Source organism: Gekko japonicus, unplaced genomic scaffold (genome assembly GCF_001447785.1).
Source record: "Gekko japonicus isolate JY-2015 unplaced genomic scaffold, Gekko_japonicus_V1.1 scaffold260, whole genome shotgun sequence".
NCBI classification, from domain to species: domain Eukaryota; kingdom Metazoa; phylum Chordata; class Lepidosauria; order Squamata; family Gekkonidae; genus Gekko; species Gekko japonicus.
The window spans coordinates 1,063,415-1,077,043 of record NW_015162483.1 but is presented as its reverse complement, the minus strand read 5'-3'; the positions used below and the strand labels follow the sequence as shown (position 1 = coordinate 1,077,043).

At 41.0% G+C, this 13,629-nt stretch overlaps 1 protein-coding gene across 1 annotated transcript in view; it reads left to right on the top strand.

Moving 5' to 3' along the window:
• The window catches only part of LOC107105868 (adhesion G protein-coupled receptor B3), a 436,732-nt gene that overhangs the window by 250,118 nt on the left and 172,985 nt on the right, over positions 1-13,629 (top strand). Inside the window, exon 2 of the mRNA XM_015405914.1 lies at positions 3,758-3,868. Within this exon, the coding sequence (XP_015261400.1) occupies positions 3,758-3,868 (111 nt within the window). The remainder of the gene's footprint in view (positions 1-3,757; positions 3,869-13,629) is intronic.

Genomic DNA, 13,629 nt, shown 5'->3' with positions numbered 1-13,629 from the left:
GTATCTAACAAAGGGAACTTTGACTCTTGAAAGATGATATTCCACAAATCTTATTGGTCTATGAGATGCTACTGGATTTGAATCTAGCTATTCTGCATAACGGTGAGTAGCACTGGGAAGGTGCCACATCTCTTTGTAAAGATACATCTGGCCAGTTCAGTGGAACCTCAGTATTTATTGCATGGAGATATATGTGGATGTACATCCGGTTGCTTATCTGGACCTGTATAAGTTGTGCACACTAAAGATTGATTCTACATGCACATTTCCTCTGCTAGATGGGTGTGTGTGTGTGTTAGATTGTATAACATACTTCCAAACAAGCATGTTTAGAACTACAGCTAGGTAACCCAAGCCTACAGTGTCAAGTTACCTTTTGCAATGAAAGCAGTTCCTTATGATGGACTGTTACAGCTTTGCCATGTCCCTGGTAGTGAAGCAGAGCCCTCTGGCTTTTTCTAGGCATAACTCTTCAAGGACTTTAACTGGAATTGCAGTACAGTTCTAGGCTCCATTGATTTAGCTGGATATCTCTTTTGACAGAGATATGTGTGCAATCTTTTACAGCCACTCACTTTAAGCTGAGTTCTGTTCAGCTTTGCCTGGCTTTCTAAGAACCATTATAGTCAACTGAGTTTGTAGGATGGTGCACAGAGAACAATTAGTGGGCCAGCCCAATTGTGATATTGTATCAGCAGATGGATGGTTGCACTCTTCCCACAGACTCTGATAACTGAAGAGTGAGACTGCAGGGCTATGTTCTTAAACTGTGAGTTTTGGTCAAGAAGCTAGGGTTCACTGATACTGTTCTACATTTTGGAAAACCATTTCAGATGCATAAGCCAAGGAGGAACTTAATGGGGTTATGTACCTTCTCTCTCATAGACACATATGTTACAGTATAGGTACTACATGTATGTTCTCATTCCCATGAGCTTAATTATAAGCATCCTCACATTAGTGGAAATCAAGGTCAAATAAACACAGCAGGAGGAAGAATCAGCATTTCAGATCAGTTCTCAAATACATCAGTATATTGCATGTCTTGTTGCAAATGATTTGTGTGTGTTAACAGTCTGTTTCAATAGTATTACATGGGTAGGTAGCAAAAGATTGCCAGTCCTGGCTATTGTTCTATAACAGGAAAATATCTGTAGTCCTTTGATGCTAATGTGAGTGAGTTTGAGTTAGTTTTTGTCTTGGGTTATATATATTTTTGAGAGAAATAAAAATAAATAAACCCCCACTGTAGTTTCTTTCATCGTTCACTCAGATGTTATATCAGGTTACATAATCTAAAACCTAAACATTCTTTGTAAATTTACTTTCTTCAGTGGTTGTGGTCTAAAAACACACACACTTTCCCTCAATGCCTCTGGAACCCCTTCCTATAGCAAAGCAAATTCACTGTTGAAGTTTTCCATTTTGAAAATGGTCAGGCATCCTGAGATACCAGTGCCAAATGTCAAGAAGATGGTGTTAAAATTTGAAGCCATTCCTGCCACCCAGCAACCTACCACTAGATCAAACAACTGTTTCTACAGCAGCAGTCCAGTATGGTTGGGGGGCTGCATTTGCCTGGTAGGGCAGTAGTTCTGTATAGCTGCTGTACATACTCAGAGAAGGAAGGAAGGAAGGAAGGAAGGAAGGAAGGAAGGAAGGAAGGAAGGAAGGAAGGAAGAAAGAAAGAAAGAAAGAAAGAAAGAAAGAAAGAAAGAAAGAAAGAAAGAAACAAACTAGGTTTGTTCAGGGAAACTTCAAATAATTTTGTTTTTTAAATATCTCTGGAATTCATGTAGAATATATCCCAATTTACACATATTTTATTAATTAAATTGTTTTAGAAAAATAAAATTTATTTAGGATGCAAAATTAGTGGCTGAATCCTTAACTGAGAGCCTATATGTTGTGGGAGAACCAGGTTCAAATTTACATTATGTCATGGAAGCTTGCTGGGTGACATTGGACCAGTCGCGCTCTTTCATCCTAACCTACCTCACATGTTGTTATAAAACAAATGAGAGGAGAGCAATTTAAACCATTTTAGGTTCACATTGGGTAGTAAGGCAATGTATAAATGAAGTAAAATTAATCAATCAATTAATTAATTAAATCTAGAACCAGGCCATTAGATTAACATATAGAAAGACATACTATTGACAGGACCTTTATCCTGACAGTTATTAGGAATGAAAGGGAATGTTACTGGCTATGCTCTTGTTATGGAATGAGAGCACTGTTTGTGTGAAATTGCTCTTCAGTGTGTATACTGTATGATAACAACTGTAATGTGAATACTCACAGAAAGGATTTTGCAATTATACAAATGGCAGTGACCTTCTATATATCTTCCCTGTGGAGGCACTAGTTCTCACCATGCATATACACTCCTTGTGAATGGAGCCTGCATGACTAAATAACTAGTAATAGCCATCATACACCTGAGGCACATATGGAAGTTGCCAAAAATGTGAGTAGGCTCATAAAAAGGGGCTTGAGAAGGAGGCAAAGGTTTGACACTGGAATGTTGCATTCATATGACCATAATTATCTGGACAACTGAGTTATCCCTGCATGCTCCTGAGGCATTCTCTACAAAAAGTGTGAACCTGTTCTATATGCAGGCTTGGATCCAGAATAACTTTCCACAAGTGCAAGGACTTCAACCTGCAGAAGTGTGATTTTGCAACTCACTCCAGTAACAGCCAGAATTGCCCCGTCCCAAATTTCAGCAGATATTTTGGGCTGTCACAGGAAGGGAGAAGCAAGAAAGTCATGCCCTGTAAGCAGAGTTCTTTGCATCTGCAGAAATCTTAGTTCTGATCCAAAATGCATGCCACTTCTGGCGGGAATCACTAGAACCTTTGACCTGCACTCTGAAGCTAACTTTGATGGCATACCTCCCTCCATTATTAAAGTAACATCATGGGCAATGCTGCTGCATTGCTATAGCCCCCCCCCCCCCCAATTTTAAGCATTTATATAGTAGCATGGCAAATCTTAGGCTCAAGCTGTTAGAGATTAAGTGGCTGGTCAAAGGCAGTAGAGAAAACGATCAGTAGTGCTGTGTCGTATTTAAAATAGCATCTCTTGATTCTCACATGGGAGATTTTAATATAGATGTTGCCTATTAAAATCTTAAAAACAGTTCTGCTTTAGAATCAACAGCAAGAAAAAGCCCTGAGCCTTCAGTGCTCTGTGTAACTGAGTTTTCTGAAGTCATGAAAGTAACAGGCACAGCTGCTGCTGCATCCAGCTTATCTAAGTATTTTATGTGACATTGGCACTGTTCTCATGAAAGCCTGCTTGCCAGTCCATCGGTCTGAATGATGAGAAGGAAAAGTATTGATTTCCTCAGGAAGCAGTAGGTTCTGTCACAGAACAACACTTAGCTCTATGGTGATCGTTTTCTGGTGTGGTTTGCACTGGTTTTAAAATATTCAGAGTACCATGTCTCCAGCATAAGTAACTGATTTTGTCCACAGCTGATTTTAAGTATACACATCACTGAAATGTTGATTATTTTTAAATATTCAAAAAAGCTTCCAGTTTAAATCTCTCCACATAGATTTAAGTCTGATTTTATAGAACTAGTCTAGCAAAACAAGTTGATGTGAACTGCTGTGTTCCCTTGGTCTGAAAGTTTAACAGTACCATTTCCAGATGTTTTTTTTGACAAAAATCTTGCATGAAATAGTATGTAATCTTTGAGAAATGTCTGCACACAAGCTTTCATAAACCTTTATTCTGTCTTTAGAATTTGGAATGATGGGAGATCATACAATTAAAAGTCAGCGACCTCGATCTGTTCATGAGAAAAGGGTCCCTCAGGAACAAGCTGATGCTGCTAAATTTATGGCACAAACTGGTAATACATTAGTTACATTTTTCTACTTACTGTGTTTAATTTTAGCAAATCCACTGCATGTCTCCATAATCTTTTGCTGCATATTTGTCAGTTTTCTAAGCTGATACTTTTTAAAAAAACATTTCTTCTTTTTTTTTTAATCACCAGTTAAAGTCCATAAATAAAGTAGCCGTGAATTAGAGATTGTATAAAAACAGGCGTTGTCAATTGTGAATAGTAAATTAATCTGAGGTTCTTTAATATAAAAGTATATTTTCTTTAATATGAAAAATAATGTAAATATACAAGTAAAGTTACACAAAGTCACACTTCCTAGTTTAGAAGGATATTACATTTCACATATGCTACTAAATATAAGGTTGGATCCAGTGTAGGGTTGCCAAGTGCCATCTTCTCCCCCAGCGGGGGACTTTGGAGGGGCGTTCCCGGAGGGGGAGGGGCATCCCTGCCGTGATGACGTCACGTTGGGGACGTCCCCCCACTCTTCCAGCGTGCCCAACCTCTGCAGAGATAGGGCATGCGGAAACCCCGTCTCCTTGCAGTTAAAGGGGCCCCTTTAAGTGCAGGGAGCCGGCGTTTCCATGCGCTCAATCTCTGAGCGGAGATCAGGCACGTGGCCTGCAGCCACCCCTCTCCCTCTTCTCTCTTGAGAGAGAAAGGAGGGGGTGGCAGTGGGTGTTGGGGATTGGGGGCAGGACTTCCCCCGGCAGCCAGCTGGCCAGTGGCGGGAAGATGCCCCCAAAAAGCGGGGGACCCCTGCCAAACCGGGGGGGGGGTTTGGCAACCATAATCTAATGAGGACCACAGAAGGATTGCCAATCTTCCCAGCTGCCCCTTCCCCCTAGCAGTCAGTTTCCAACCTTGGGAAATGGTTGCAGGACCTGCAAGGTTAGAATGGAAGGCTGCAACAGTGAGGAGGAAGGGGGCAAAACTGCTCCCTTCTTCCTCGTCTGTCAGCAGAACTCCATACACCAGAGGCAGGAGGGAACAGTTTTGACTGCAGCCTCCTGGCCCATGTGGCTGTTATTCCCTATGGGTCCCACAAGCCTGGGATTACATTTCCCTTGAATAAAAATGGTTGCTGGGTGGAGGAGGTTTCTGTGAAGATCACCAACCATCAACATTTTTCTCTGACAGCTCATGGGATCCACCCAATTAACTTGTTTCATAATAGAAGCTAAGGAAACACTTTAGAATTTTGATAAATGAATAGAAGAAAATCCTGGATTAAATCTGGTCTCCTAAAAAATACTTTACTTCCTCCCCATCCCCTTTGCTATCCAGCAAGGCCGTTGTCTTCATGGAGTGGTGGCTTTAACAATGGAACTTGCTGGCATTCCTCTTTCTCAGATCAATGGGATAGCCTAGCACTCTGCACCAGTGTTCCCTCTAAACTGAGTTAGTGTGAGCTAGCTCACAGTTTTTTAGCCTCTGGCTCACACATCTTTTGTCTTGGCGCAGGAAGGATGGCTCCAGAGCAAAATAATTTATGCAGCAGCCAAATTGCTCACTCACAACTTTAATGCCAGTAGCTCACAAAGTAGAATTTTTGCTCACAAGACTCCATGGCTTAGAGGGAGCACTGTGTCTCCTCCACCCCTTCCTCCACCCTTCCCTTTTGTATAGCCTTGCCAGATTGCCTGTTGTGGCAGACAATCTCCTGGCTCCAGCTTCTGGCCCCTACCTCCACTCTTTGCTCAAGCATGGACAAAAATGGGGGAAGGGGAGCAATGTCACTTCTAGCTATACCTGGAAGTGATATCATAATGCTCTAGGAGTTCCCCAAATCTCTGTGGTTTTTACCATAGAAATCTGAGAATTTCTAGAGCATCATGATGTAACTTTTGGATACAAATGAAAGTGGCATCATACAATATTGCTACCTGCCAACCCTACTTTTTTAAAGCTAATTGGTTGAAGGATTTCAGAGCAATATAAGCTGTTCAATAGTTCCTGCTTTCTTTTTTTCTTGATATATCCAATTGGTCAGAGTTAACCTACTAAAGAAGGTTTAAAATGTCACTCCTGAACTTTGATAAGGTTGCCTTTTTGCCTTTTTTGCCTTTTTAAAAAATAGAGCTGAACAAATCTACACTTAATCATCCTTATCCAGCCATGGAGATATTGCACTGCAGACTGTATTCAGAGATGCCTGTGGATTTGGATCTAAGGTAGTCAGTGTAGCTCCCATTGTACCACAAAGTGCAGAAAGATGTGTGCATTTTCACCACTTTGCTTTGCAAATGGGAAGATGCATCCCTGCCTAATATCTTGGTTTACACTCTAAAATTATTTTTCAATCAACAATTCTACTCCTATTCTATTTATTCATTCAAAATGTCATTATTTAGGAATAAATCAGCATAATTATACAACCTTGTTGCTAGTTAAGGCCTCTGTCCTCCAACTAGCTGTTCCATAGTATTCCATGAAGTAAGTGAAAGAACTGTGGAGTAAGTTTAATGAAGAACAAAGTCAAGGAATAGAATCTGCATCAAATAGCACTATGTTGTCACACTGGTAAGACTCAACGTCTTAGGACAGTCCCTTTCACTGTATTCTAAGAAAAGGGTAGCCCCTCTGAAAGATTTAAGCAATAACTATATGTGCTAGTTCATATGGCAGCCATAGCCCTGTCTATTCTTGAAGCACTTTGCTACATAAGTACTGGATGCCATATGAAGCCATATTCTCTGATACCCAAAATTGTGGGTTGACAGATGATAAAAAAACCTTACACATTTGGGTGATCAGATAATTTGATTAACCCAGTGTCTGAACTCACTGTCTGTGTATGGCACACATAATGGCATTCTGTGTATCCTGGAACATGTTATTTCATACACTACAGATATTAAACAACTAAAGAACACCTGCATATGTCAAACACAGTGTTTGTAGACTGCTGTTAGGAAATGAGCTATGATTTCATGTAGTTGTATGTTGACTTTTCTAAATGTGGACATAGCAAATTGCTACATAGTAGGGTTGCCAAGTCAATCTTCGCTGGGAGTGGGGGGCTCCCGGCCAGTGTCTGGTGCTTGCGAGAGAGCGAAGTGCGTGCACGCTGCATACACGTCACCCGGAAGTGACGTGACGACGCCAGGCACACTGGGGGCGGGGCCACGGCTATACAAGGGGAAACCATAGAGTTTTTCCTCGGATGGCCATGGCCCCGCCCCCAGCGTGCCTGCCGTGGTCGCGTCACTTCCAGGTGACGTGCATTTCGGGGAGGAGTTCCCCCCGGGGCCCAATCGGGCGGCACCAGGGAACGGGCCTCTGGGGTGGGGGTTTCCCCGCCCCCCCGGGGGGACCTGGGAAGCCTACTACACAATGTAATAAGCTCACACAAAATATCACAAAATGTTTAACATTTGGACATTTGGCAGCCAAATGCTGGCAACTCATGAGAGCATGGGGGGGGGATGCAGAGATAAGTGTCATGAAATGACATGATGTCACTTCCATGTATGTACCCAGAAGTGACATCATGACTTTTCATGATGCTCTAGGAATTTACCAAATCCTATGTTAAAAACCATCAAGATTTGGGGAATTCCTGAAGTGTTACATGACATTCTTCTGCCCCCTATTTTTTCTCCCATTGCTCCATTGAACAGAAGCTGGAGCCTGGGAGCTGAGGATGGGAGGTTGCCTGCTATGCTCCCCCCCCCTCAATTTGGGCCATAACCTAGGAAACTACACAGCTAAGGCTCACTATACATGCATGAGATTAGCTTCAGCTAATGTGATCCCACACTACAGAGGCATGCATACAAATCGTATGATCATGTAGTTGTGGATGATCACTTGAAACATTCTTATGGAATTGGCACATTCATTCTTACTTGGTGCAGCTTCTGTGGAGAAAATTCGTGTAAATTTTAACAGTCTCACCCATTTGCCTAACCTGAGCTGGCTTTGCTGGGAGGGCGGGGTAAAAATCTAATGAAATGAATAAATAAAATAATTATACATGAATCCACCAAGCACCAAGAGAAAATAGAATACTGAAAGCACTTCTGCGATCTAGGTTGGGGTCCCCAGTCTTTCTGAGCCTGCAGGCACCTTTGGAATTCTGACACAGGGTGGTGGATGCCACCACAAAATGGCTGCCACCAAGGCAGAGCCAGCCACAAAATGTCGGGGAGCAAGGTTATGCATAACTCTAACCATAACTCTTTAACCTCTGCTTAACAGAATACCTTTTAATCTGCAGAACTGATTTCCAGTAGCCAAAAGAACCCCTGCTGGGCAAAAAAAGCCCCACCTCACCCTGCCTGCTTTCTAGAAACACTTGGCAGGCACCAATGGGGACCACATTGGGGACCCCTGCTCTAGGGTATAAATATGAAGGGGGCATAAACTGTTTAGACTGAAGGTGGTGAGCCTGTGCCCAATGACTGCCTTCTGGAACAAATAGCTTTTGAAAGTCTCAAACTCTAAAGATGCATGCCCCATGTGGGACCCTGAATCCTGGCACAAGAGTTGTCAGCCCAGTAAGCTGGGAAATATAATTACAATAAACCCTAAGTTAAGGACTTTTAGGACCCATTTATTTCAAAGGGAGAGGTTTATATGTGCTTCAATCACTTTCAATGAAATCTAGTTATGTATAACTTTGGCTGGACCTATACCCCAATGGAGACTGTAAATAATACATAAAGTTTTTTTTTTTATAAACAAACCTTTAGTAACTTATCTCTTTTCTACTACTGCTGGATTTTGCTGCTCAGGCAATTCAAGGATGTTTATGCTATCAGCTTCTTGTGCTTTTAGTCTGCTTCTTAGTTCCAAGGAATTATCATAAAAATGTGGCATAGTCTGCTTCAGCTGTTCTTTTATATGCAGTTCTCTTATATGTGCCACTAACAGTGCTTAGTGCAATATATTTATTTTGGTTCCTGCTCAGCCAGAACCGGCAACTGGCTACTCCCACATGGTGGCCAGTTGAGGGTGGGTGGGTGGAGAACTCGTCTCCAGCTAGAATTTATTTATTTATTTATTTATTTTCTTGCTCAGTGACATGGCTGCTGCCACTTAATCTGGCTGGCCAGCCTTCCCTGATAGGTTAGCGCTCCCGCGCTGCCTCTTCATAGGCTCACCCCACCCATGTGCTTTCATCAGAGGATGTGGGGGTGGGCAAAAGCCTGTGCTTACTTATGAGCAAGCACTGGTCTTTACATTCCCACTCCTGGTTTATTCTCCAAAATCCTGATTTGAAATCAGAGCTTTTATCTGCTCTTTTAGACAGAACACACTTTCCTAATACTGAGGAAACAATATATAGTTTGCATATTGTAGGATTATTCATTTTATGAAATATTGTGCTTTGTTTTTCAACATAGTTACTAACATCCATCTCTCTTTTCTCATTTTTTGTACTGATCATTGTGTAAGTGGTTCACAGTGCATCTTTTTTTCTCTCATGATAAAATTAATGTTGTATCTCCTTCAGTAGAATCATTAGGATCTTCTAATATACTGTACACTAGAAAATTAGTAAGATTAATAAACAGAGTTTTGAGAAAACTATATCCATTTGTTTCTGTGATTTCAAATTATTTCTGGGTTATTTTCTTTTATGTAATGAAAAATTAATAAAAGATTCTAGAAAAAAACCCTGCTTGTGTTTCATGTCAAACAATTATTTATGAGAAATGGTCAAGATTGTTTAGCATACTGAATCTGCACTAGTACCATTGACCTCACTCCCTCTACAAATTCCAGAAATGTGTGTGTGTGTGTGTGTGTGTGAGAGAGAGAGAGAGAGAGAGAGTAATGTGTACATATACAAATATTTTGAACAATTTTTATGCTGCACTCACATGCCCACTTATGACTGAATTATGCCAGCGAAGTTAAACACCTCAAGCACCCCAAATTGTCTCACTGCAGGCTTTACCCTTCACTTTAACAGAAATTTGAGTGGCAGTTTTATACAAGCATTATTTTGCACATGCACCCTTCACTGAAATGATTGAGGAAAACCTTGCTGAAGGGGGTGCTCAGTATGTTCAAACAGGCAAATTGAAGTAAGCACATGGAAGGGTAAGGGGACAATCTTTTTGCTCATACAGAGAGAGAGAGAGATTTAATTTAATCACTTTTTGAAACAGTAGTCTCCCTACATCTCCATGTGTCTTGCTTCCCTTCTAGTAGATGATTAACTGGATGGTAAGTAAAACATGTCCTTGGCTCATCACTAAACCACAGCTGAAGTGCATGGCAAAGGGAACAGATGATCCTATCACCATGTGTCAAAACAATCCCACAGTTTACTGTAAGCAGGATGTTACATTCATTAGCCATAAGACAGTAGATGCCTTCAGCATGATTACTTATTTTTCTGTAGTCATCATTCATGCCTCCTGAGATTATTGTCTCTTTAGGTGATATGGTAAGTGTTACATAGATTTGTGAGCCACATTATTCAGTAAATTTTGTTTTGGCTACCTTTTTTAAAATAATGCTCTCTTAATTCGTAGCCTGATTTGTTTTAAATAGCAGTGGCAGGTAACTAGGTTAAACCCCCCCCCTCATAATTAAGTAAAACATAAAACATAAAAGAACAATAGCATTGTACTACTGACACAGTTTTGGGCTTTTTTGGCCCCCCGAAGGGGATTTTTTATTGCTTTTCTAATAACTACAAACAGAAAATTAGGAAAGGGAAACTACAATGTAAGGGAGAAAGTAAAGAAAACTCTCTAAAAACCGAAGAGATGATGATCATACATACATTTGCAAAATTACCTTTAAGCTTAAACACAAGTTAACCTTCGTTGAAAATGATCATCTATCTATTTAAATATTTAGATATTCATCTACAATTCTAGTTTCATAAAAAGACTGTAAAAAGATATACAATGTACTTGTTTTAGATACTCCAGAGTAGATTAACAATCTATTTTCCCCCCTTTTCCCCTTTTTCTGTCTCAATTGATAGCTTTGTATGGGGGCAGCAGCCCCCTATTTAAAGTCAGAGTCTTCTTCGGAAGATCCAGCCTCTCCTTCTTTGCTTTCTTCGCACCTTCTCCTGCTGGGCTGCTATGTTGATGCAAAAACTCGCAAGCCTTTTCAACACAGTCAAACTTTTCCATTTACATATCTAAAGATTAATCCCTCGGGTGTTAGCCATCAGTAGCAGACATTGTGCTTTTGTAGAAATAAAGTGAAGTCTCTGTATTTCCTTCTTTTCCTTCTTATCTCAAATGGAATGTCGTTCAGTACTTTTATGACTTTGTCTTTTATCTTCAAGGTCACTCCATTAGATGCTTTCAATAGTTGATCTCTCACTTTTCTTCGGGAGAATCTTATTGTAACTTTCCCTGGCAGATTATTCTTTCTGATAAATTCTGTATACGATCCATGGACCGTATCAATTTCACTTTGAAGTTGATCTGATGTCATCTGTGCCAAGGGAGCTAATACGTCGCCAACAATCTCTCTCATATTCTCTCCTTACTCTTCTTGGACACCTTGAAGTCTCAAGACATAGCTTGTCCTTTCCATTTGCAGCTGTAATACTCAAGACTCTTCGATTTGGCATTTTCCCCCAAGGCCTGTAGTTTTTTATTCATCTTTTTTGAGTTGGTATTGGTCTCTTTAAGTTCTTGCTCCGTTTTTTTCAATTTTCTGTGTATTCACAGCCATTTGTGCTTGTTGTGTATTGAATTTATTGTCAATTGTCGTAATTTTCTCCAGTAGGGGGCAAAGTGCTTCCAACAACAACCTTTGGAGTTCCGCAGTTGAGTCCTGTCTAGGCACATAACTTGCAGGGCTGGAACCTCCTGGAAGAAGCTTTGTTTTTGCTTGTTTGCCTCTCTGGTCCTTCACAGGCGGCACCATGTTTGAGAGTTGTTTACTTTTATTAAAAAGTTTGTCAGTGGAAGTTCTTATATCACAAATTAAGCCCTTACAGCCTCTTTATTTTAATCCATTCACTTTTTGTAGTGCCCCCCCTTTTCTGGATTAAACTCACTTGTAAACAGTTCTTAGCGGAGGAGAGTCCTCCCCTCTCATTTTCTTTCGGGAGGGCCGTGCGGTTTTTTGTTGTTCTCGCTTGTACTTAAAGTCACATTTTCTGTGTCTGCAATCACTTGATCACCAAACGCTTGCTCCGGTGTGCTGATCTTGTTCCCATATGGGACACTCCACAGCGGTTCTGTTGGGGCTTGGAGTAGTCCCCCCTCACCGACTTGTCTCACCGGAGGGGAGCTCTCTAACGCCCCATGGCTTGGAGCTCTTCACTTGGGGTCCTGGGGTGGCATGGGCGATCGTGCCCCCTCCCAGCCGTGGGTGCTAGCAGGCTTCTTCTGGAGGTCCGGGGGAAAGCGACTGCCATGGCAATCGCCAAGACCGGAAATCTCAGTTTTGACCATTACATGCTAACTTTTCTTGGGTTGCTTCCAAAAATCTCTGGGTACTACTGAGTCTTGAACATGCTGATCACTTCACACATTAACCATGCAATCCAAAGAAGGTATACTCAGAATCATTCTGAAATCTACTTAGTGGGTTTTACTCCCAGGGAAGTGTTCTTGGGATTGCATTGTATGGCTGCTGTCAAACTTTGGCATGAGTCCCACTTGAAGTCATGGAATTAGTCTGGGCATAACTGATGAAGAATACAATTCTGTACATTTTGTGTTATAAAACAGCATCAGCCATCTTATGCGTGAACTTGTAAAATGGAATTGATACAGTCAAAAAGGTGTTCTTAATGGAGCTTAATTTTTATGGGACAAGGGGGAGAGTTAGTCTCATATGGTACAGGGTTTTTTTGAACTAAATTTTGCAGCAAGCCTATAGAACATTTGCTTGGGAGTATACCCAAGTGAACTCAGTGTGGTGGGTGCACCTGTCAACTATTAAACTGAAATGGCTCACAGTCATTTAAACCTAACAGGTCAGCTGCAGACCTGCACTTCTCAACTGTTAGGTTTAAATGGCCTGAACAGCTGGACAGAATGGACAAAAGACTGGTAAATATTCGGGGAAGGCGCCTTCCCCAAACATTGGTTTGGCGGCTCTCAACCAGGCCAGCTTCATGCTGAATTTTGGCTCATGGACCAGTTTGTGCCAGTCCCTAGTTGTAAATGCCATGGATACCTCTCCCAAAGGAAAATATTGATACAATTGTATAATCGTATTAATATTCCTTTTCTTTTTTGGCTTTGTGATTTTATCATTGCATACCTGTAAGGTAACTTGTAACAACAACAAAAAAAAGTGACCTGAAAACCACAGTAAATATTTTATGTGCATCAGTTTGACCAAAGTCCACAATACAAAACTACAATATGGCAAACTGACAACAGAACAATGTAACTTAGAACCACAATGTGTGGAAAAATTTGGAGGGGAATAATTTCATATGTATCCTTTATATCACTGTGTTGAAATGGTAATGATGAATAGTAACATGTTCCAAACTGAAAGTGATACATTTCCATGTGATTGTGTGGTCCTGGTTGAGAACTTTACCTGTGATGTGTTCATCTTTACATGAAAGATGCAGTTGCTTCCCTTTCTGTTCCAGCACAAAGATAACATCATACATGACAGAACCACCCCATGTAGAGATATGATCTCCCTCCCTTTTCTGTGGGAAGGGGAATATGCATGCCCCTCCACTACATTTTCACCTGAGTAAGTATCTGACCTGAATGATGGAGTCAGGTAAACTTTCCAGGTGTAGTATGAAATGTTCTGATAAAATTCAAAGCATATTTGATTATATATAATCTTACCCCCTC